The sequence below is a fragment of the Pogoniulus pusillus genome, chromosome 24 (assembly GCF_015220805.1).
Source record: "Pogoniulus pusillus isolate bPogPus1 chromosome 24, bPogPus1.pri, whole genome shotgun sequence".
NCBI classification, from domain to species: domain Eukaryota; kingdom Metazoa; phylum Chordata; class Aves; order Piciformes; family Lybiidae; genus Pogoniulus; species Pogoniulus pusillus.
In genome coordinates, this window is record NC_087287.1 from 9,355,326 (window position 1) to 9,378,089 (window position 22,764).

At 61.2% G+C, this 22,764-nt stretch overlaps 2 protein-coding genes across 2 annotated transcripts; both read right to left on the reverse strand.

Annotated features, from left to right (window-relative positions):
* Positions 1-3,070: 3,070 nt before the first annotated feature.
* Positions 3,071-12,623, reverse strand: CD5 (CD5 molecule). The gene is made up of 11 exons (XM_064164016.1): positions 12,473-12,623; positions 11,869-11,982; positions 9,297-9,335; positions 7,765-8,058; positions 7,612-7,674; positions 7,040-7,372; positions 5,340-5,624; positions 4,554-4,685; positions 3,979-4,032; positions 3,496-3,618; positions 3,071-3,304 (listed from the first exon to the last, which is right to left on the reverse strand). Exons 1-11 carry the CDS (start codon positions 12,621-12,623, stop codon positions 3,219-3,221), a joined length of 1,674 nt encoding a protein of 557 aa, XP_064020086.1. The 3' UTR covers positions 3,071-3,218.
* Positions 12,624-15,985: 3,362 nt separating this feature from the next.
* CD6 (CD6 molecule) lies at positions 15,986-21,240 on the reverse strand. Its single transcript, XM_064164017.1, has 11 exons — positions 21,186-21,240; positions 19,647-19,718; positions 19,197-19,505; positions 18,349-18,648; positions 18,138-18,206; positions 17,881-18,018; positions 17,639-17,787; positions 17,463-17,559; positions 17,287-17,364; positions 16,198-16,356; positions 15,986-16,106 (listed from the first exon to the last, which is right to left on the reverse strand). The coding sequence occupies exons 1-11, from the start codon at positions 21,238-21,240 to the stop codon at positions 16,018-16,020; spliced, it is 1,515 nt and encodes a 504-aa protein (XP_064020087.1). The 3' UTR covers positions 15,986-16,017.
* Between the last annotated feature and the right edge of the window lie 1,524 nt (positions 21,241-22,764).

A 22,764-nucleotide genomic window follows, 5' to 3' on the forward strand; every position in this document is an offset into this window, starting at 1 on the left:
GTTGGGTGTGAGGATCATTTCTTGCATTTAGGAGTGTTATAAGACCTGGCCCAGGCTGCTCAGGACAGTGGTGGAGTCCCCATTCCTGGAGGAGTTTCTGAGCTGTGGTGCTGAGGGCCATGGTTTGGTGGTGCCCTGGCAGTGCTGGGTGAAAGGTTGCACTTTGTGGCCTCAATAGTTTCTTCCAACCAAAACTATTGTGCTTCTTGCAGGACCATACTCTCCCAGCTTCCCTGCTGCCCTCTTGTTTCCATCTTTCCTAAGGAGCCTGTTTGGATCAGGCTCTCTTTCATCAACCCATCTCCCTCTGGCACCACCCTGCCTTTTCCCTCCCTGCCCAGCAGGTTGTTGGTGGTCCAAGGACCAACACTGGGTAGTGTTGGACAGAAGAGAGCAAGCCACAAGCACTAGGAAAACACCCACAGGTTTATGACAACAATGATTGATTGCTTATTAAATATGTCTTGACTACTCCTCACTATTTCTACCCTCCTCACAGCCACCCTTGGCTTGCTACAGCTGCCCAGGTCCTGCTGTCCCACACAAACAGCCAAGCCCTTGTCTCTGCACCTCCAGCTCCTTGAGGACCCAGCTGATGCCAGCTCACAGTTTCTCTCCTGAAGCTCAGCACCTGATTTTGCTTTTAGCCCAGCCCAGGTGGGAGGAGGAGTGTGGTTACCTCTGTTTTGAGAGGCAGAGAAGGCAGCAAACTGTCTCTGAGCAACCCTGAGCGTGGTTGTTCTGCTCTCAGTACTAGTTTGAACCTTGCTGTGACCCAGCTGCTGCTTAGGCTTGCACAAAGAGCTTAAAAATTCCTCTCTGCCTCACACTGTCCCATGAGAGAGGTTCAGGACAAGAGGAAGCTCCTTAGGAAGGTGCTGGGGCAGTGGGGTGCAAGCCAGAGCTGAACTGGGATGCACTGCAGCTAAGCTGGGATGGGTTCAAGTTGAGCTAAAATGGGTTAAAGCTCAGCTGGGATGGGTTAAAGGTTGAGCTGAGCTGGGATGAAGCTGAGCTGGGATGAGTTAAAGTTCAGCTGGGATGGGTTAAAGCTCAGTTAGGATGGATTGGAGCTGAGCTGGGATAGGTTAACACTCAACTGGGCTGGGTTGGAGCTGAGCTGAGCTAAAGCTCAACTGGGCTGGGTTGGAGTCAGGCTGGGCTAGAGCCAAGCTGGGCTGGGCTGGAGCCAAGTTGTGCATGCCTGAGGCATGGGATGAGCAGTAGGGAAGAGCATGAGTGGGTTTGGCTCTCAGTCTGGCAGGAGTTTGAGGGGGTGCAGCCCCCCCATAGGTGTCCCATTACAGCAAGGGGCATCTGCTGAGGTGAGCAGCACAGGAGTTGGTCATTGCTTCAGGTCAGCGTGGTGTGGAGTCACAGAAGAGTTTGGGTTGGAGAGGACCTTGTGAGGGCTGAAGAGGAGGTTTAGATTAGATACTAGGAGAAATTCAGACTGGATATAAGGAAGAGGAGGCTCCAGGGACACCTTCTGGTGGCCTTTCAGTGCTTCTCAGCTCAGGCTGAGAAGAAAGCTGGGGACAGACTTCTGAGCAGGGCTTGTTGGGACAGGCCAAGGGGTGATGGTTTAGGACTAACAGATTCAGAGTGGAGAGAAGGGAGAAATGTCTGACTCTGAGGGTGGTGAGAGCCTGGCCCAGGTTGCCCAGAGAGGTAGGAGCTGCCCCATGCCTGGCACCACTGCAGGTCAGGTCGTTTGGGGCTCTGAGCAACCTGCTCTTGTTGGGCATGTCCCTGCTGACTGTGGCACCGCCCTGGGGCTGCAGAGCGTGGCTGTCACCTGTGGCACCGCCCTGGAACTGCAGGGCTTGGCTGTCACCTGTGGCACTGCCCTGGGGCTGCAGGGCTTGGCTGTCACCTGTGACACTGCCCTGGGGCTGCAGCGCTTGGCTGTCACCTGTGGCACTGCCCTGGGGCTGCAGCGCTTGGCTGTCACCTGTGGCACCGCCCTGGGGCTGCAGAGCTTGGCTGTCACCTGTGGCACCTCCCTGGGGCTGCAGGGCTTGGCTGTCACCTGTGGCACTGCCCTGGGGCTGCAGAGCTTGGCTGTCACCTGTGGCACCGCCCTGGGACTGCAGGGCTTGGCTGTCACCTGTGACACTGCCCTGGGGCTGCAGGGCTTGGCTGTCACCTGTGGCACTGCCCTGGGGCTGCAGGGCTTGGCTGTCACCTGTGGCATCACCCTGGGGCTGCAGGGCTTGGCTGTCACCTGTGGCACTGCCCTGGGGCTGCAGCGCTTGGCTGTCACCTGTGGCACTGCCCTGGGGCTGCAGCGCTTGGCTGTCACCTGTGGCACTGCCCTGGGGCTGCAGAGCTTGGCTGTCACCTGTGGCACCGCCCTGGGGCTGCAGAGCTTGGCTGTCACCTGTGGCACCGCCCTGGGGCTGCAGCGCTTGGCTGTCACCTGTGGCACCGCCCTGGGGCTGCAGGGCTTGGCTGTCACCTGTGGCACTGCCCTGGGGCTGCAGAGCTTGGCTGTCACCTGTGGCAGCGCCCTGGGACTGCAGAGCTTGGCTGTCACCTGTGGCACCGCCCTGGGGCTGCAGCGCTTGGCTGTCACCTGTGGCACCGCCCTGGGGCTGCAGGGCTTGGCTGTCACCTGTGGCACCGCCCTGGGGCTGCAGAGCTTGGCTGTCACCTGTGGCACCGCCCTGGGGCTGCAGCGCTTGGCTGTCACCTGTGGCACCGCCCTGGGGCTGCAGGGCTTGGCTGTCACCTGTGGCACCGCCCTGGGGCTGCAGGGCTTGGCTGTCACCTGTGGCACTGCCCTGGGGCTGCAGGGCTTGGCTGTCACCTGTGGCAGCGCCCTGGGACTGCAGAGCTTGGCTGTCACCCGTGGCACTGCCCTGGGGCTGCAGAGCTGCAGGGCTTGGCTGTCACCTGTGGCACTGCCCTGGGGCTGCAGAGCTTGGCTGTCACCCGTGGCACTGCCCTGGGGCTGCAGAGCTTGGCTGTCACCCGTGGCATCACCCTGGGGCTGCAGAGCTGCAGCGCTTGGCTGTCACCCGTGGCACTGCCCTGGGGCTGCAGCGCTTGGCTGTCACCTGTGGCACTGCCCTGGGGCTGCAGGGCTTGGCTGTCACCTGTGGCACCGCCCTGGGGCTGCAGCGCTTGGCTGTCACCTGTGGCAGCGCCCTGGGGCAGCGCCGGGTGGGTGGGCTGGGGATGGCTCCGCGGGGAGGGCAGCTCGGAGGTGAAGGTCACACTCTCCGGGCAGAGTTCAGGTCGTAGTCGCTGTCAGATGAGTTGTCCGGAGGGTTGGAAGCTCTGCACGCAGCTTCCAGGGCTGGAGGAGGGGGAGGATGAAGTTCGTGGCGGTAACTGGGGAGGTTCCAAGGCTGATGCCCACCCCTGGGGGAGCTCTCGGCAGTGCCGAAGCCTCACCGCGATGCTCTCGCCCGAGGGGGAGTCATCCCCACGCAAGGCACACGGGAAGGGAGCGTGGAGGAGCCACTGCTCAGGTCCTGCTGCTCTTACCTGGATAAGCTGAGAGGCAGGAGCTCTTCCTGGGGGGGTGAGCATAGTCGTTGTCCCCCCCCTGCAGCCGCTGCCCCTCCGCTCGTGGCCTGATGGTGACGGTGCTGTTGCGGTGGAAGGAGACTGGAAGAGAGGATGGGAGTCAGGCTCTGGGCACCTGGGCAGCAGCAGCAGCAGCAGCAGCAGACGGAAGGTGGCACACCTCTGCCCCCCCAGCTGCCGCCCAACCCCCGAGCTGGCGGCTGAGCAGAAGCAGGAGCTGCTCCTGTGCCATGAGCTGGAGCTTGGCTCTCCCACTCCAGTTCACATCTGAGTCAAGGCAGGAAACGAGAGCTGAGGCTGGGCACCAGCCCTGCTCATGCCTCCACCCACTGCAGCCTGCTCTGCTCCTGGGTAGGTGGGTGTGGGGGGGGGGAGGAGGGCATTGAGCTCAAGCAGCCCACCCCCCGTGCCCATCGCTGTGGCTGGGGGGCATCTCCTCACCCGCCTGGTTGAGTCCTGTAGGGCCGATCCACTGGCGCTGCTTCTTCTTGGAGACTGGAAGGGAGAGGGGGCTGGTGGGGGGGTGGTGGACCTCATGCTCCTGCCCCCCAAGCTTTGCTTCCTCCAGCTGCCTCCCCACCCCCCTCGACCCCATCTGTCACCCCAAATCATCTCCCCAGCCCAGTAATCCCTCCTCCTCCCCCCTGCCCCATGAGACCTTCTGCCTGCTCCTTTGTGTCCACTCGGTGTCTAATCCCCCTACCCCCCTGCCCAGCTCTTTGTGCCCACACCATGTGGGGCAAGCTTGGGGACAAAGAGGCAGGGCTGGGGGACAAAGAGGCCTGCTGAGGGACAGTGGGTTAGGGGGAATCTGTCAGGTTGAGCCACACGTGCATCACCTCCTCCCCCTCCCCCCTCTTAAGGAGGTGGAGGGAAGAGGGAGGGATGGATGGATGGATGCATGGATCTGGCAGCCCTGAGCTGCCCTGTGCTGATGGTGGAGCAGGAGGAGGAAGATGATGATGAGGAGAAGCTCCTGCTTCCACCTTCTTCCACCTACTTCTCATTTCACCTACTTCTTTTCATCAGCCTCTTGTAGGCTGGAGGACCACAGATAAGCAGGAGGATGCCCAAGAGAAGCAGGGCCAGGCAGATGCTCACAATGGTGCCTGCAGATGTGCCATCAGGATGAGGGTTTGAGTCCTGGCCTGGGGAAGAGGACAGATGTCACCAGACAAGCCCCTGCTGCCCAGGCAAAGGCAGTCTGGGCACCTACCACCCTACTGGGGGGGCTGCAAGGAGCCTGGGAAAGGATTTCCCTATCCTCTGCCCTGAGCTTACACCCTCTGCCCATTCTCCAGATGTGGAAATCCCAGCTCCATCCCAGTATCATCCCATCTCCATCCCAGGACCATGCCAGCATCATACCAACACCATTGCAGCTCCAGGTGTGGAAATCCCTCCTCCATCCCAGCATCATCCCAACTCCATCCCAGCATCATCCCTGCTCCATCCCATGACCATGCCAGCATCATCCCTGCTCCATCATCCCAACTCCATCCCAGAACCATGCCATTATCATCCTAGTTCCATCTCTGCTCTATCCCAGCTCCTTTTCAGGATCACCCCAGCTCCATCCCAGCACCATCCCATCTCCATCCGAGGATCATGCCAGCATTGTCCCAGCATCACCCCAGCTCCATCCCAAGACCATGCCAGCATCATCCCAGCTTCATCCCAAGGTCACTCCATCTCCATTGCAGCAGCATCCCAGCATCATCTCAGCTCCATCACTGCATCATCCCCGCTCCATCCCATCACCATCCCAGCAGCAGCAGCCCAAGCCTGCCCCGGTGGCTTACACACAACTCTGGTCCGGGAGCACATCCCTGACAGCTTGAGGCTGTCCCGGCAGAGGTGCAGGGTGGGAGCCTTGCAGGTGACACCCGTGGAAGGTGGCTCCTGGCTTTTGGTGCTGGAGGAGAGGTTCCCACAGCGCAGCTCCTGGCACAGCTGCTGGCCCCGCTGGGTTCGCTGCTCCCTGTTGTCACACAGCCCCTGCCACCTCCCCTGGTGAAAGACCTCGATGTCCCCTTCGCACGGCGTGGCACCGGCCGCCAGCCTCCTCAGGGCCTGGGGCTGGGAGCCTGGGCAGGGGTTAAGGAGGGGTCAGACCCGTGGGGAGCCACCACAGCTGCCTGCTGGGGTCACCACCTCGACCCTCCGCCCGCCGGGACCAGCTCGCAGCGTCTCGGCTGCTCTGAGCAGTCCCCAAGCCACACGGTGAGGAGCTTTGAGCTGTCCCCCACGGGGACACGAAGCAGGGAAATGGCTCTGCCAGCTGCTGCCCGGCAAAGCCCCAGATCCCACAGCTCGGGCAGATGGCAGCGACTGGAGCCAGTCTGTTCCACCCTGCAGCTCGGATCTCCGTGCTGCAGCCAGCTGCTCCTGGGGGGATGCTCGTGGTGGGGAGAAGCTCGTGGTGGGGAGAAGCTCGTGGTGGGGAGAAGCTCGTGGTGGGGAGAAGCTCGTGGTGGGGAGAAGAGTGTGGTGGGGAGAAGAGTGTGGTGGGGAGAAGAGTGTGGTGGGGAGAAGAGTGTGGTGGGGAGAAGAGTGTGATGGGGAGAAGAGTGTGATGGGGAGAAGCTCGTGGTGGGGAGAAGAGTGTGATGGGGAGAAGAGTGTGATGGGGAGAAGCTCGTGGTGGGGAGAAGAGTGTGATGGGGAGAAGAGTGTGATGGGGAGAAGAGTGTGATGGGGAGAAGCTCGTGGTGGGGAGAAGAGTGTGATGGGGAGAAGAGTGTGATGGGGAGAAGAGTGTGATGAGGAGAAGAGTGTGATGGGGAGATGCTCGTGATGGGGAGAAGCTCGTGATGGGGAGAAGCTCGTGGTGGGGAGAAGCTCGTGGTGGGGAGAAGGTCCTGCTGGGGTGAAGCTCGTGGTGGGGAGAAGGTCCTGCTGGGGTGAAGCTCGTGGTGGGGTGAAGCTCATGGTGGGGAGATGCTTGTGATGGGGAGAAGCTCGTGGTGGGGAGAAGGTCCTGCTGGGGTGAAGCTCGTGGTGGGGAGAAGCTCGTCATGGGCTGACAAACACGATGGGGAGATGCTCAGTGGTGGGATGCTAATGGTGGGGAGATGCTCGCTTCAAGCACCCTAGAAGTGTGGATGAGCAGGGTGCTGGGGCTCTGCTGGGCTCCCCACACCCCCATGTTGGATTTTGGGTGCTACCATGGTGCTTGCTGCAGACTGCTCTTGCTCCCCAGCTTTGCCTGCATGCAGCAGCTGCTGGTTTTGAAGCTCCATTGCCAGGAACCCAGCGTGCAGGGCAGGTTTCCTGTTTTGTCTCCACAGGCAGGAGGAGAAGAGCAGGAGTGGGTGGATGGGGTGCAGGGGGCAGATGGAGGTGAGGCTGTTTCTCTGCTCAGGGCTTCAGATGCCCAACATCCAGGCCACTATTTCCCCCCCCACCAAGGGTTCTCCCACCTCTGCAAGGGCGATAGCAGACCCGGGGCAAGAGAGAGGTCTGGGGAAGGAGCAGGGACCATGGCAGGATGAGGTCTGACCTTGACAGATGATGAAGGCAGGAGCTGTCCTCCGCCCGCTGGTGGTCCTGTTGAAGCAGCTGAGGAGAGAATGGCTCCTGCAGGGCTCCAGCACCTCCCACCGCACAGGCAAGTGGCTTCCCCGCTCCGGCGCGGTGTGCCCACCCGCGGTGCCGGTGGTGTGCTCTTCCCTGCTGACAGCGATGCCACAGCCAAGATGCTGGCAGATGTGGGTGGCCAGTTCTGGTCCCGGAGCTGGGCTACTGGCCACAGCTCCCCACAGCCCCTCCTTGTGCAGCTCCACGAAGCCTGAGCAGTGAAAATCTCCATCCACCAGCCGCAGCCTGGAGGGTCCTGGTGGTGGAGGGCAAGGGGAAGAACATCTCCTTGTAGACCAGGGCCACCTTTCTACCCATCACTGAGCAGGTAGTCCCCGAGCCCACCGTGCCTGAAGCTTAGCTGCCCATCAGTGCTGCCAATGAAGGTGCCCATCAGTTGATCTCCCAAGGTTTGTGATGCTGCCCCTGCCTCCCAGTGTGGCCAGTGCCACCCCCACCCCCTCCACCATGCCCAGGCAGGGATGAGGCTCTCACCAGTGGGCTCCAAAGTGGTGGTCAGTGGCACTGGTGTGAGTTCAGGGGTGGGTTTCACCGGCTCTGAAATGAGAAGAGAAGGAGCAGGTTAGGACAGGTGGGGGGTATGGAGGGATGGGGGTGACCAGGCTGTGTGTGGGGGTCCAGACTCACCTCTGCAGCTGAGGAGAACCTGTTGTGTGCAGTTTGCTGGCACCAGCTGGCAGCGTGACAGGTCCAACACAGACCCCCTGCACTTCTCTAGCCTCATCTGGGGCTCCTTCCCACCCGTGATGATGGTCTGGAGGGGCTTGGAGATGGAGGAGCCACAGCCCAGCTGCTGGCAGGTGTAATCCCCTCTGACTTCCATCAAGCTGCTCCAGCACAGGCGGCTCCACCTGGTCTCCTGCTGCACCTCCAGCATCCCAGTGCAGCGGCAGCCTCCCCCCGTGAGCTGCAGGCTGAACGCTGGGCAAACACAGCAGTTAGGGCTTTGCTTCTCACCACCTTTGCCCCCCAGGGCTGGAAAAGCTCTTGGCCAGCTTGTCGCTGCAGCTGGTGGCCTCTGGTAGCAGCTGGGGATTGGGGCAGGAAGGAAATGGAGTGGTGAGGGGATCATGGGCAGGTGTGGGGCTTGAGGGTGCATCACCATGAAGCTGAGCTGGAAGAGTTATCTGCATGGAGGCCAAGATGAAGTGCAGCTGGTTTCTTGGCCACAGTCATCAAGCTGTGGTCAAGGAGCTGTTAGTGAAGCCACCAGCAAGGAGCTGCTAGTGAAGCCACCAGCAAGGAGCTGCTAGTGAAGCCACCAGCAAGGAGCTGCTAGTGAAGCCACCACCAAGGAGCTGTTAGTGAAGCCACCAGCAAGGAGCTGTTAGTGAAGGCACCAGCAAGGAGCTGTTAGTGAGGGCACCAGCAAGGAGCTGTTAGTGAGGGCACCAGCAAGGAGCTGCTAGTGAAGCCACCAGCAAGGAGCTGTTAGTGAGGGCACCAGCAAGGAGCTGCTAGTGAAGCCACCAGCAAGGAGCTGTTAGTGAGGGCACCAGCAAGGAGCTGCTAGTGAAGCCACCAGCAAGGAGCTGTTAGTGAGGGCACCACCAAGGAGCTGTTAGTGAGGGCACCACCAAGGAGCTGTTAGTGAGGGCACCACCAAGGAGCTGTTAGTGAGGGCACCACCAAGGAGCTGTTAGTGAGGGCACCACCAAGGAGCTGTTAGTGAGGGCACCACCAAGGAGCTGTTAGTGAAGGCACCACCAAGGAGCTGTTAGTGAAGGCACCACCAAGGAGCTGTTAGTGAAGGCACCACCAAGGAGCTGCTAATGAAGCCATGGCTGAGAAGCTGCCAATGAGGCATCAGGGAGATGCTAATGAAGCTGTGTCAGAGAAGCTTCTGATAAAGACATGGCCAAAGAGAAGACACCACCAAGTTTCTGCTAATGAGGCTGTGGCTGAGGAGCTCCTAATGAAGCCCAGGCTAAGGAGCTTCTACCAGAGCTATGATCTAAGAGCTTCTCACAAAGCTATGGCCAAAGAGCTTCTAACAAGGCTGTGGCCACCACCAAGCCACCAGCAAGGAGCTGCCAATGAAGCCATGACTCAGGAGCTGCCTATGTAGCCATGGCCAAGAAGGTACCCATGAAGCCATGGCCAAGAACTTGCCAATGAAGCCATGAGGTAGTCCCCAAGTGCTGTCCCCACAGACTCACCTCCAAAGCTCTTCGTTGCTCTTCCCTGGCTGGGGACAGCTGCAAGATAAAGGGACACAGGATCTCAGCCCTGCTCCTGGGGGAGGTGGCCCTCGGCAGAGGGCAGTGGCTCCTGGCTCTGCCACTGGTTGTTCTGGGGAGAAAGAGGATGCTGGGGGCTTGGGTCAGCTTTTTGCCAGGGTAAAGATGATGCTGGTGGAAGGACAACAGGGATGGAGCAACTTGGCCATGCTGTGCTCTGTGCCAGGCCTGGCTATAGAGTGTTAGAATCACTGAATGGCTTTAGTTGGCAGAGACCTTTCAGATCATGGAGCCCAACCCTGCACCCAGCCCTGCCAGGGCAGCACCAAGCCATGGCCCTCAGCACCACAGCTCTCAAACCCCTCCAGCCATGGGGACTCCACCACTGCCCTGGGCAGCCTGGGACAGGCTTTGGTAAACCTCAAGGGAAGAAATTGTTCCTCATATTCAACCTAAACCTGCCCTGGGACAACCTGAGGCTGTTCCCTCTTGTCCTGGCACCTCTTCCTTGGCAGCCCCCACCTGGCTCCAGCCTCCTTGCAGGCAGCTGCAGAGAGCCAGAAGCTCTCCCCTCAGCCTCCTTTCCTCCCACCCCCAGCTCCCTCAGCTGCTCCTCACCATTCCTGTTCTCCAGACCCTTCCCCAGCTTCCTTGCCCTTCTCTGCCCCTGCTCCAGCTCCTCAATGTCCTTCCTGGAGTGAGGATCCCAAACCTGACCCCAGGATTGCAGGAGTGGCCTCAGCAGTGCCCAATCCAGAGACACAATCCCTGCCCTAGCTCTTGATGGGGGGACACACATTGTCCCCCAAGCCCAGCAATGAGGACAGAGCCCTGTGCTGGCTTCATGTCCCCCAGCACTGGGGGATGAAGGAGAAGGTTGGGTCATGCTGGGCTTTTTCTTGGCAGTAGAAGACCTTTATCTGGTTTTCTCAGTAGAGTTCTCTCCCTCCTCCTCCTCACACAGAAGAGAAAGAGCCAAACAAGGCACCTGCTAATTGCCACCTGCTAATTGCTGCCCAGCAGCAGGAAGGGCACACTAGGACCCCTTGGACACCCCATGGGCACCTCTTGTGCACCACATAGGCACCTGTTGGACACCCTATGGGCACCAGACGCCCCTTAGACACCCTCTGGGCAGCCATTGGGCATCCCATGGGCACACCTTGGACATCCCATGGGCACCCCTAGGATGCAGGAAACCCCTCATCCACCTCATGGGCACCCACTGGGCATTCTGTGGGCACTCATTGCACACCTCATGGGCACCAGACACCCCTTAGACACCCTATGGGCACCCCTTAGACATCCCGTGGATGCTCCATGGCACCCATTGGGCACTGGACACCCTTGGATACCCTATGGGCACCCGTTGCACACTCCATGGGCACCAGACACCCCTTAGAAACCCTATGGGCACCTCGTGGACACCCTATGGGCACCCATTGCACACCCCATGGGCACCAGACACCCCTTAGATACTCTACGGGCACCCCATGGGCACCCCCTGGACACCCATTGGACACTGGACACCCCTTAGACACCCTATGGGCACCCCTTGCCCACCCCTTGGCCACCCCATGGGCACATATCAACCTGCCCTTACACATTCTTATGGGCCCCCCTTGGAGTTCCCTTGCACCCCTTGCCCACCCTATGGGCAGCTCTTGGGCACCCCATGGGCACCCCTGGTGCCGCTGCAGCTGGCACGGGGTTAAAGCAGCCGTGACACCAACGCCCCTCCCCCATCCTCCCCCATCCCAGGGCTCCCCCCCCTTACTCACCCCACACCCCCAGTAAGAAGAGCAGCAGGGTCCGAGCGGGCACCTGTGGCACCACGGGCATGGCCAGTAGCCACCCCAGCGTTGGTGGCTGAGCTGGAGGCGCTGGGTTATGGGGGGGGGGGGGGCACCAGCAGCTCTGCTCCCCAGCCCAGGAAGGCAGGAGATGGGGGGGGGGGGGGGGGGGGGGCAGGCTGTTTTTCCTCCCTCTGTGGTTTTCTGCGTCACATCTCCGCTGCTTTGAGGCCTCCTCTGCCTGCACAGGTCCTGCTGCTGAGTGGCAGAGCAGCAGCAAAGGGGAGAGAAACTTGGGGGGTGGGGGGTGGGGAGGGGGCTCTTGGTCCTCATCTCCATCTTGGGGTCTTCCCATCAGCACCTTCCTCTCGCCTGCTTCATCCCTGCAGTGGTCATCAGCTCAGCCCTGGGAAGGTCTCAGCTCTGGTCCCCCAAGGAGCTGCTGGTGGTTGGGCAAGCACTTGAGCAGGGCACACAAAGGAGAGCTGAAGGGCATGAGCTGGGTGGGGGGGAGGGCTCAGGTGGGGGTGGTGGGAGCTAGAGACGTTCCCCAAGGGGGAAATGCCAGGCCTGGTGGGTGCAGTGGTCTGGGAGGCTGATCTGCAGCGGGGGAAACCAGTGGTGACCACCAAACCAAACCAAACCACCTGAGCTCCCACCAGGAGACCTGTGGCTGCTCTGACCTGACACCACTACCCTGCTGAAAATAACCTCCCAGTGCTGGTGGCTGCTTTCCTCCTCCTCCTCCTCCTCCTCACCAGGCAGCTTCAGCTGGGTCCCAGCTGCATCATCACCGTCGCTGTGGTCACTGGTGCTGAGGCAGGAAATGTGCCCATGCCACCAGCTCCTGCAGAGGAGGTGGTACCAATGCCCTGGAATTAGAGAGCCAGAGAATGCTTTGGGTTGGAGAAGACCTTTAAGGTCATGGAGGCCAACCCTGCACCCAGCACTGCCAGGGCAGCACCAAGCCATGGCCCTCAGCACCACAGCTCTCAAACCCCTCCAGCCATGGGGACTCCACCCTGGGCAGCCTGGGACAGGCCTTGATAAATCTCCAGGGAAGAAATTGCTCCTCACATCCAACCTGAACCTGCCCTGGGGCAACCTGAGGCTGTTCCCTCTTGTCCTGGCACTTGTTCCTTGGCAGCAGAGCCCAATCCCCACCTGGCTCCAGCCTCCTTGCAGGCAGCTGCAGAGAGCCAGAAGCTCTCCCCTCAGCCTCCTTTCCTCCAGCCTCAACACCCCCAGCTCCCTCAGCTGCTCCTCACTGTTCCTGTTCTCCAGACCCTCCCCCAGCTTTGTTGCCCCTCTCTGGACCTGCTCCAGCTCCTCAATGTCCTTCTAGGAGTGAGGAGCCCAAACCTGACCCCAGGATTGTAGGTGTTGTCTCAGCAGTGCCCAGTCCAAGGGCACAAACCCTGCCCTGCTCCTGCTGGCCACACTCTTGCTGATCCAAGCCAGGGCCACCTGACACATCCTGAGTCATCTTCAGCCTCTGCTGCCCGACCCCCATGGCCATGCCCTGCCATGCTGTGCCCCCCACGTCCCCCACAAGCCTTGGCAGCGCCGTGACTGCCCCAGGGAGTGGTGATTGAGAGGCTTCATCCCAGTGTATCCCTGCTTCTCCCAGTTGCTGGCACCCTGGAGATCCCTGCAAGGGCACGTGGGGCAGTGTGGGTGATGGAGCAGGGGAAGGGAGGGGCCTTAATTGATTGTGCCCTAATTAATGCCTCCAAATCCAGGTCATGCGTGCTAACGAAGGCAGCTGATTGCCATTGACCTGCTGCCATCTCTGCCCAGAGGGGAAAGTGGGGTTGGTGCCTGGGGACTGCTGCTGGGCATCCTGGGCAGCTTGGTGAGCTTCAGACAGCTCCTGTCCCTGCTGCCACCACCCCCCCCGGGCTGCTCCCCACAGCCATGAGCTGCTGCAGTGAGGGTTTGGCTCCCCTGGGAGTTTCCTGCCCCAAATCTCTCTCTGGGGTGAAGATTTTCCATGACTCAAGAGGAAGCTCTTTGGGGTGCTGTGGGTGCCAAGTGGCCACAGGCTGCCAGAGAGGCTCAGGGAGGGCTGGCAGAGAGGTGATCCAGCTTGGTGACCTCCCAGCTCAGGAAGTGAGCTCCTCTTGGTGGCTTCTTGTAGCCTCCACATCTCCTTGGCCGGGCAGAGAGGGGCTGCTGCCTGCTCCTGCCTGCACCAGTTGCTTCCTGCACCCACACCTTGCTCCCATCACCTTCTGGTCACACGTTGGGGTGTTCTGCTTGGGCATCCCATGGGGTACTGGAGGTGCTGCTGCTTCTCTTCACACATCCATTGGACTGGCACAGCGCTGGCAGTGCCATGGAAAAGGGGTGCAAGACCCAGACCTGAGCCAACCCTCCCCGTGGGGCTGAGCCCCTCTCACCCCAAACCAGCCTGAGGGCCTTGGTTCACTCCAAGCACCTCTAAGAAAGCTCCAGGGGTGTCTGACTCCTGAACCCCATGGATGTGGGGGTGCATGGAGGGGGGGTTCTGGCTCCCACCCTCCCAGCTGCAGCTGGCTCTGGAGGCTCTGAGCTGCTGCAGAAAAGGTTTCCAGCAGGGCTGGAGCATCGTTTGCTGGCTGCTGGTGCTGCAAGTCAGCTCAGCAGCTTCTGCAGGCTGGGACAGATCAAGATGATGATTGTGAGATCTTTCCGGAGGGGCTGGGGGTGGGGGGCAGGTGGTGAAGCCCTGGGATGGTCTGACAGGTTCCATGCCCCTGAGGAGGCCTTGAAGAAGCCAGGAGCTGCCTTTGGTGGGAGCAGGAAGGGGCTTGTCTGCTGGCAGCGTGCCAGTCCCCGTGGTAGGGAGGGGGAGCAGCCTTTCCAGGCACTGCCAATGGGAGCAGCAGGAGGAAAGGGTTGGCACTGGAGTGCCAGGCTGCAGGTGGCACATGGAGCTTTTGCCCCGTGGCCCAGCAGGAACTGGGTGATGTTCTTCTGGGGCATTGGTACCCTCAGAGCATCAGTACCCCCAGGGCCTTGGTACCTCCTGATTTGGTACCCTCTGAGCATTGCTGCCCCTCCGGCAGCAGTATCCCTTTGGCATCAGCATCCCCTTGGCATTGGCACTCCCCAGGCATTGCTATCTCCTTGGTATTGGCACTCCCTGAGCATCTCTGTGCCCCATGACATTGCTACCCCCCTTGGCATTGCCAGCCCTGGGGTATTGGTGCTCCCAGGGCATCACCACTCCCTGAGCTTCAGTGTCTTCAGGACATTGGTGCTCTTCTGGGTATTGATACTTCCATGGCAGTAGTAGCTACTGGGTAGTCCCTGGGCATAAATTCCCCTTGGGTATCAACATCCTTGCAGGATTGGCACCCTCTGGACATCAATCTGTTTGTGGCATTGATACTGCCTGGTCAATTGGTGCCCCTGGGCATCGATACTGGCATCACTGCCCTCTGCACATCAGTACCCCAGTGGCACCAGTGCCACCTGAGCATAGTGAAACCCTCTGGGCATTGCTACCCCTCTGACACCAGTCACCCATTGGCACCAGCACCCCCGGGGAATTGGTACCTCCTGGGTATTGCTACCCTCTGAGCATCTCCATTCCCTGGCCACCAACACCCCCATGCCACCACCTCCCCTCCCCCACACCAGCAGCATCCCTGAGCCCACTTCCCACCCACGCCACGCTCCAAGCAATCCCAACCACCACCTTCAGGCAGCCGCCACCGTCTCCTCCACACCCTCCCCACCTTGACCCAGACGAGTGGGGCTAGCCCTGTGCCCACCCCCATGCCCGCTGGCATGCCTGCTGTGCCCTTTGTCTTGGGGCTGTGGTGCTATTTTGGGTGTTTCCTCCCTTGTTGCGGCTCAGCCTCATTGTTCTCCGGAGCCTCTCGCCTCAGTAAACAGCTGAAGGATGTGGCTGGGCTGGGCTTGGGGGGGGCGGGGGGGGGGTGACAAATTTTCCACGGGGGTGGGTCTGAACCCCAACCTCCTTCAAGGCTCCAGCTCGACATGCCAGCCAAGATGGGCACCCAATGGTGGGTGCCATGGGGTTTAGCTTCCCAGCAGGAGGAGCCATGTTGTGGTCATAGAGAGGGCTACTGGGTGGGTGCCCACCAGTGTCCTTGTCCCCAGGCACAGAGTGATGATGGTCCACGGGGGTGGGTTTGGACCCCAACCTCCTCCAAGGCTCCAGCTCGACATGCCAGCCAAGGTGGGCACCCAATGGTGGGTGCCATGGGGTTTGAGTTCCCAGCAGGAAGAGTCATGTTGTGGTCATAGAGAGGGCCACTGGGTGGGTGCCCACCAGTGTCCCTGTCCCCAAGCTGTGCTGGCACAAAGTGATGATGGTGATGGCATGACCACCCCATGTGCCCACCATGAGTCCCTGGGCACTTCTTGTCACCCCTAGTGCTATGGGCTGGATCAGCCCTCTCTTGCTGCAGGGGACTGCAGGAGGGGGCACCTTGGTGTCACTTAATCCTTGCTGCCTCCTGGGCACCTGGGAGTGTTTGGTGGCCCAGCCTCAGCCTGGGGCTGATGACGAGCCACACCTATGGCTGAGGGACATGGTGACCTGCCACCTCTGTGCCCAAGGAGCACAGTGAGCAGCCACATTTCTGGGTGAAGAACACAGTGACCTGCCACCTCTGTGCCCAAGGAGCACAGTGAGCAGCCACTTTTCTGGGTGAAGAACACAGTGACCTGCCACCTCTGTGCCCAAGGGACTTTGTGACCCACTGAGAAAAGCTTTAATGGCAGCACACAGCCTGGCACAGCTCTCCTGTGCCAAGCATCCCCAAGATACCACTGGGACCAGTGCCCTGGCACGGAGGAGATGTCTGGAGAGGTCTGGGGGAGCTGTTGGCAAGTCCTTGGCTGCACACAGTGCCCTGCCGTGTCCCTCTGCCTGCGGTGGTGGCACAACCTCAGCCCTGGATGTCGTCGTAGTCGCTGCCATCAGAGGAGCCAGGGTCCCACTCGTGTTCCTTCGAGGGGCAGGATGGAGCTGGCCAGCCTGGAAGGAGCATTGCCCATCAGGAGGGTGCTGCGAGGACAGAGGGAGCCTGCAGCCCGCCCGTGCCACTCCACCAGCGCGGGGTCCTCACCAGCGTGTGGGCACAGGTGCCCAGGCGGCTCTGCAGGCTGCGGGTTCTCGTACCACTCCCCCGAGGAGGTGCTGGAGCTGTCGGCTGCTGGCACCGCCGGCTCAGCTGGAGGTGGCACCCAGGGCTGGGCCAGCACTGGGCTGGGCACAGGGAGCGTCGCTGGGGGAGCTGGGGGGAACAGGGTCACTTACTGCAGCCTTCCAGTCCTGCCCTCATCCCCCGTGGTCCTTCATTCCATTCCCTCCATGTCATTGTCACCACCCTTGTTCCCGTCTCTGAGGTCTCTCCATCCCTGCTCCATCCCTGAGATCTCTCCATCCCTGCTCCATCCCTGAGATCTCTCCATCCCTGTTCCATCCCTGAGATCTCTCCATCCTTGCTCCATCCCTGAGGTCCCTCTATCCCTGCTCCATCCCTGAGATCTCTCCATCCCTGTTCCATCCCTGAGATCTCTCCATCCCTGCTCCATCCCTGAGATCTCTCCATCCCTGCTCCATCCCTGAGATCTCTCCATCCTTGCTCCATCCCTGAGGTCCCTCTATCCCTGCTTCTACTCCCAGGTCTCTCCATCCCTGTTCTCATCCTTGAGGTCTCTCCACTCCTGCTCCCTGTCCCCACCCCTCGTTCCCATCTGTAACTTCTCCTATCCTCCTCACACCCCTGTGGTCCCTCCATTCCTGCTCACATCCTTCAGGTCCTGCCCCCCCCCCCTGCTCCAGTCCCTGGCTCCCCTTCACACCTCCCCACACCCCTCTGGCAGTGCTCACCGGTGCCAGGGCAGTCAGTGCAGCCCTGGGTGGTGGGTGCTGTGAGCTGGTGGGTGCCATGAGTGGGGGGCTGCATGGTGGGCATCGTGCCATTGCAATAAGGCTCGGTGGAGGCGGAAGAGGAGGAGGAGGAAAAGGAGGAGGAAGAGGTGGAGGAGCTGCTATGTGACCAGTGTCCCAGCCCGGATGGCACTGTTGGGGCACAGGGCTCACATCACCCACTTGCCCACAGTAGGCAGGATGGGCAGATGGCTGGTGCTGTAGGACAGAGAGGTGGGTGCCCTTCTGCAGGACAGAAGCATGGGTGCCCACGGTGCCCTACCTTCAGGGAAGGGCTCCAGCCCACCCTGGCTGGACTTCAACAGGAGATGCTGCTCCCCAGGCTGGCGGCGCAGGGAGTCTGGAGGGAGGGCAGGGAGGGGACATCAACAGGGGGCCCCCAGGGGCACCCCAGAGCAGGCTAGCAGGGGTCCTGGGGCTGGCTGGGGTTGGGCTCACTGTAGAAGGTGGAGAGGGCCACCGGTGGCTTGCTGCTGAAGTCATAGTGTTCATAGTCGGAGTCGGAGCTGGTGTCCTTGGCAGAGGGCACTGATGGCTCTGGGGGGGTGAGATGGAGATGGGGCAGCCACCACCCGCCAGGACCTCCTGCCCTACAGCCCCCTCTGTGGGGACACCAATGCCCAGCCAGCCCTACCTGGTCCTTTGGGAAGGCTGGAGGGCATCTTCCTGTACTCGTTGGAGGTGGCAGAGGGCACACTGGGGCTCTGGGTGCTGTGGGCCACCAGCACTGGTCCAGCTACACCCACGGAGGGCATAGCGTGGGCTGTGGGGACAAGGCATTGTACCCACTGAGTGACTTTGCTCCCAGGCAGTGCCACCTCCCCCCTGCTCAGAGCCTAGAGCGAGGACTCCTTACCGCTCATCCTCCTCACTCTCAGCAGGGTGGCGGCGAAGGCCAGCGCCGTGAGCAGCAGCAGTGCTGCCAGCACCAAGCAGAGGACAAAGAGTGGCATGTGCAGAGAGGACAGCACCCCCGTGGCCCTGGGACCCTCCTCTGCCGAGACAGAGGAGGGACACAGCTGGTCACACCTCAGGCAGCCTTCCTCCGGCTCAGGAGGGGGTAGGTTGCCCCAGCAGCTCCAGGTCCTGGCTGAAGCTCTGCAGGACACTCACCCCCCAGGAGGGTGCTGTTGCTCGGTGTCACCGCGGCCGGCGAGCTTGGGGTCTGCAAGCCCTGGGAGCCTGGCAAGAGGAGAACAGGGGTGGAAGAGCACAAGAAGAAGGGTTGTAACTCATTTGTTGGGGACCTTGGCAGCCACAAAGAAAGGGTCAGAGCCCCAAAGCCATGGGGCCGAGCCCGGGGAGGAGGGGTGGTGTCCCATACCATTGCAGACCACGCCGGCTGCCCGCGACTGGTAGCAAGGAGCTGACTTGTTGTAGGTCCACTGGCAGTGAGCCAGCGACGGCTGAGGGCTCTCACACAGGTAGAGCATCTTGCCAGGCAAGGTGTGATGGAAGGAGAGGTGCTGGAGGGGCTCCCCACAGCCCAGGCTGAGGCACAGCACCCTGGGCTCCAGCTGGTACCAGCTGCTGTCACACACCGTGTTCCACAGCCCGCGGAAGAAGACCTCCACCCGGCCAGCACAACCATCCCGACCTCCAGAGAGCCTCCACTCCTGGTGCTCTGCGGGCAGAGAGGGGGCCTGGGGGTGTTCAGCTTACTCTGCACCTTGTGCCCTGCTCAGGAGGCTCTACAGAGGGGTCTGGCCAGGCTGGATCCATGCATGATGCCAATGGGATGAGGTGCAACGAGGTCCTGCACTTGGGTCACAACAACCCCGGGAAGGCTCCAGGCTGGAGCCAGGGTGGGGTTGGGCTTTTCTGACAAGGAACAAGTGACAGGATAAGAGGAAAGGGCTTCAGGTTGCCTCAGGGCAGGTTTAGGTTGGACATGAGGAACAATTTGTTGCTCTCAAAGGTTGCCAAGACCTGGCCCAGGCTGCCCAGGGCAGTGGTGGAGCCCCCATGCCTGGAGGAGTTTCAAAGCCCTGGAGCTGTGGTGCTGAGGGCCATAGTTTGGTGGTGCCTTGGCAGTGCTGGAGTTCAGGGTTGGGCTCCATGATCTTGAAGCTCTCTCCCAACCCACCTCATTCTGTGAGTCCCTGATACCTCTGCCCAGCAGAGCCCAAGCCTTGCCTGACGCCCACCATCGCCAACATCCCCCAGACCCACCTGAGCACACCACACCAGCGTCTTCCTTGTGGCTGCAGTCGTGCTCCAGCTCTGCTGGGCAATCCCAGAGGTGCTCCTCATGCCCCTCACATACCACCTCATCCCTCAGGATGGCTCCACTGCCCCGGCCGAAGGCGGCACCGCCGTGGACCCGCACGGCCCTGCCGCACCGCAGCTGCCGGCACACGACGTCGCCGTCGGCCAGGTCCCAGCTGTCATCGCAAACTGTCCCCCATGTCCCCACCTGCTCCAGCTCCACTCGACCCTCACATCGGCTGCGGCCGCCCACCAGCCTCAGTGCGCTGGGACCTGGGTGAGAGGCAGGAGAAAGGGGTGGAGGTGGCGCCGGGACTGTCCCCCATGCCACTGCCGCAGGCAGCAGGGGGGTGAGATGCCCCCAGCCCGCTGCCCACCAAACTGTGGCTGCAGGGAGGTCCCTCCTGTGCTCACCCAGGGCCACCGAGGTGTTTCCACCCCTGCTTCCCGCCAGGGTACTGGGAGGTGCCGTTGGTTCCACAGGGGCTGCAAGGAGCAAGGGACAGGATGGAGATGAGAAGCTGAGTCCTTCCCTCCCCCCCCCCCCCCCCCCCCCCCATTTTGAGCTGAGTGACCCCTTGGAGCAAGGGACAACAGCAAGTGGCACGATGGCAGCACAGACAGACATGCCACCAGCCCCCCCCCCCCCCCCCCCAAAGCTCTGCTGAGAGCTGGCAGCCACCAGGAGTGAGGTCAGTGGGTGCTGGGGGCACAACCTCCCCACCCTCCCCCTTCCTGTTTTGGGTCATCTCCAGGTTGGAGCAGAAGGTTTGGGTGCTGCCAGCACTGGAGGTGAAGCTGATACCTTGTGCCCCTCATGCCAGCTGGCACACAGCAAACCAAAGGGATGTGGCTCTGCCACCACCTTGGCATGGAGACTGTGGGGAGGGGAGGGGGCAGGTGGAGAAGGTGCAGGAGTGTGCAGCCTCAGGAGTGCTGCTGCCCTGGGGAATGGGGGCCAAAAAGACATCCCCAGGCTGCCACCCGATGGGTGACACCACCAGGAGCCTCCTCAGGGTCCTTGCCACGTGGCTATGGCTCTGTTGCACCCCCAAAACTCAATGCTGGGGTCCTCACGTCGACCCTTTGGATGAAGGAACATGCCCCTGGGACCGAGCCCTAGCCTGGGGTCTGCTCGTGGGCTGGAGGAGACAAAATCCAGCCCTAACCTGGTGACACTGGGGCGAGACTCACCGGTGGGAGAGGCAAAGCCTTGGCTGCCGTTGGGTCCAGAGGGTGCTCCCAGCACTGCTGCCTCCCTGCTCACCTGCCCTGCTGATGGAGAGGGGCTGCTTGATGCTGCTGGGCTGGGATAGCCCCAAGACCCCTTTAAGGGACCCCTAAGCCAGCAGGTTCACTTTCCTCCCTCCCACCAAGGGACACTGACCCCCAATACTATCCTGAGGTGATGCTGGTGGCCACCAGATGCACTTCACTTCCATCAAGGGACATTGACCCCTAAAACCATCCTGGGGTGATGCTGGTGGCCACCAGACCCACTTCCCTCACTCCCACCAAAGGTCACTGCCTCCAGAAGCCATCCTGGGGCTGCTGATGGTGGCATGAGCAGACAGGAGGGGTTTAACTCATGGCAGGAAGAACACGATGAGAGTGGGAGGTGGTGGAGTGGGGTGGGGTGGTCCCAAGAAGACTTTTAAGACCCCCAGAGCCACCAACCCCCAGGCAGGGTCCTTAAAGCCACCAACTCCAAGCAGAGACCCCCTTCCCACAGCGAGGGCCACGCGAGGGAAGGGCAGAGGTGGGGATGGCCATGCCCGGGACCTCAGGATGGAGGAGAGCTGAGGAGCAGCATTGCTTGGCACCAGACCACCACCAGTAACAGGCACCCACACCCCCTGCCCCACTGGGACCCAGGGAGGTGGCAGGGCAGGACCAAGGGGTGCCAGCACACAGGAAGGGGCAGGAAGGGAGAAGATGGAGATGCTGACCTACCTTGTGTGGGCACCAGAGTCAGAAGAGCCACCAAGAACAGGCAGGGCACCTCCATCCTGTTAGCAGCTGTGGGGCAACTCCATGGCGAGCTCAGGGCTGGGTGGTGACCCCCTCTTGCCTTCAGGAGCTTGGGGACATGGTTTGGATGTGGCCTCTCGTGCTCTCTGCTGCTTTCTGTTCCCAGCCTGTGGTCTGGGGCTGCAGGAAGCCAGCTCAGCGCCTCGGGGCGGAGGAGAACAATGGGGTGGCCTCATCCTGCTTGCTTGTGGTGGAGGTGAGCTGCTCCTGGGGACCATGACACGAGCCTGTGGCATCCCTCAGGGTCACAGGAGCTAAGGGGATATGGAGGTCCCACTCCAGGCCATGCTCAGCCTTTGTGGGAGATGGATCTCGAGGTCCTGGTGTGCCACCATGCTGGTGGGGCTCAGGGTCCTCCAGGCTCTGGGGCTTCCATGGAGTGCTGAAGCTGAACTTGGGGCTTCCTCCTTCCCTTCTTTTGGGGGAGGGTGAGGTGGACAAGAGAAAGCTGTGGTATCACCAAGGCCCAGAGACCTCATCCCTCTGCCAGGCAGGGCTGACAGATGGTAAGGGGGCAGGGGGAATACAGGGAGCTGTGGGGATAGTGAGGGTCATGGGGATGCCAGGAGCTGGTGGTATAGTGGGAGCCATGGGGATGTTGGAGTCTGGGGGATGCCAGGAGTTTTGTGGATACTGGGAGCTGTGGGAATGCTGGGGGTCAGGGAATGCTGGGGAGCAGCAGGATGTGTCAGGAGCTGGTGGGGTGCTGGGAGCTGTGGGAATGCTGAGAGCCATGGGGATACTGGGAGCCAGAGGAATGCCAGGAGCCATGGGGATACTGGGGGTCAGAGGGATGGCAGGAGCTGGAGGGATGCTGGAAGCTGTGGGGAGGGGTGTCAGGGGCTGTGGGAATACTGTGAGCTGTGGGGATGCTGGGGTGATACTGGAGATGCTGAGGGTCTGTGGGAATGAAGGGGCCTGGTGGGATGCTGGAAGCTGGTGGGCTCCTGGGGGCTAGGGGTGGCAGGGATACTGGGAGCCATGGGGAAGGATGCTGGGAGCTGTGGGGAGGCCACAAACTGTCACCCAAACCCTATTTCCTCATCAAACTGGGCTGAAAAAACACCCCAGTGCACTGCTGGGACTGGGATTTGGGAGGGAACTGGTATGGCAGCTCATAGTGGTCCTGGGGAGAGGGGGGAGTGGGAGGTACCCTGTCCTGTGGGTTACCTGGGGCTATGGTGCAAGGGGCCACCCCAGTACCAGGGGGCTGAGGACACAGCAGAGCTGCACTGGTGCAGGAGGCTGAGCAGGGGCTGAGGACACAGCAGAGCTGCACTGGTGCAGGAGGCTGAGGACACAGCAGAGCTGCACTGGTGCAGGAGGCTGAGCAGGAGCTGAGGACACTGCAGAGCTGCACTGGTGCAGGAGACTGAGCAGGGGCTGAGGACACAGCAGAGCTGCACTGGTGCAGGAGGCTGAGCAGGGGCTGAGGACACAGCAGAGCTGCACTGGTGCAGGAGACTGAGCAGGGGCTGAGGACACTGCAGAGCTGCACTGG

What these genes read in the sequence shown, in the direction of transcription:
- CD5 (XM_064164016.1), bottom strand. Translation starts at nt 12,623, where the DNA reads ATGGGGGTCGGGCAGCAGAGGCTGAAGATGACTCAGGATGTGTCAGGT. An exon ending in ACCTACAATCCTGGGGTCAG is followed by an intron (nt 11,983 to 12,472) that starts GTTTGGGCTCCT and finishes CTCTAATTCCAG; the next exon opens with GGCATTGGTACCACCTCCTC. An exon ending in TACAGGACTCAACCAGGCGG is followed by an intron (nt 3,619 to 3,978) that starts GTGAGGAGATGC and finishes CCTCTCTTCCAG; the next exon opens with TCTCCTTCCACCGCAACAGC.
- CD6 (XM_064164017.1), bottom strand. Translation starts at nt 21,240, where the DNA reads ATGGAGGTGCCCTGCCTGTTCTTGGTGGCTCTTCTGACTCTGGTGCCC. An exon ending in GACTCTGGTGCCCACACAAG is followed by an intron (nt 19,719 to 21,185) that starts GTAGGTCAGCAT and finishes TGCTCCTTGCAG; the next exon opens with CCCCTGTGGAACCAACGGCA. An exon ending in GGCCCTCTCCACCTTCTACA is followed by an intron (nt 17,365 to 17,462) that starts GTGAGCCCAACC and finishes CCCTCCCTCCAG; the next exon opens with ACTCCCTGCGCCGCCAGCCT.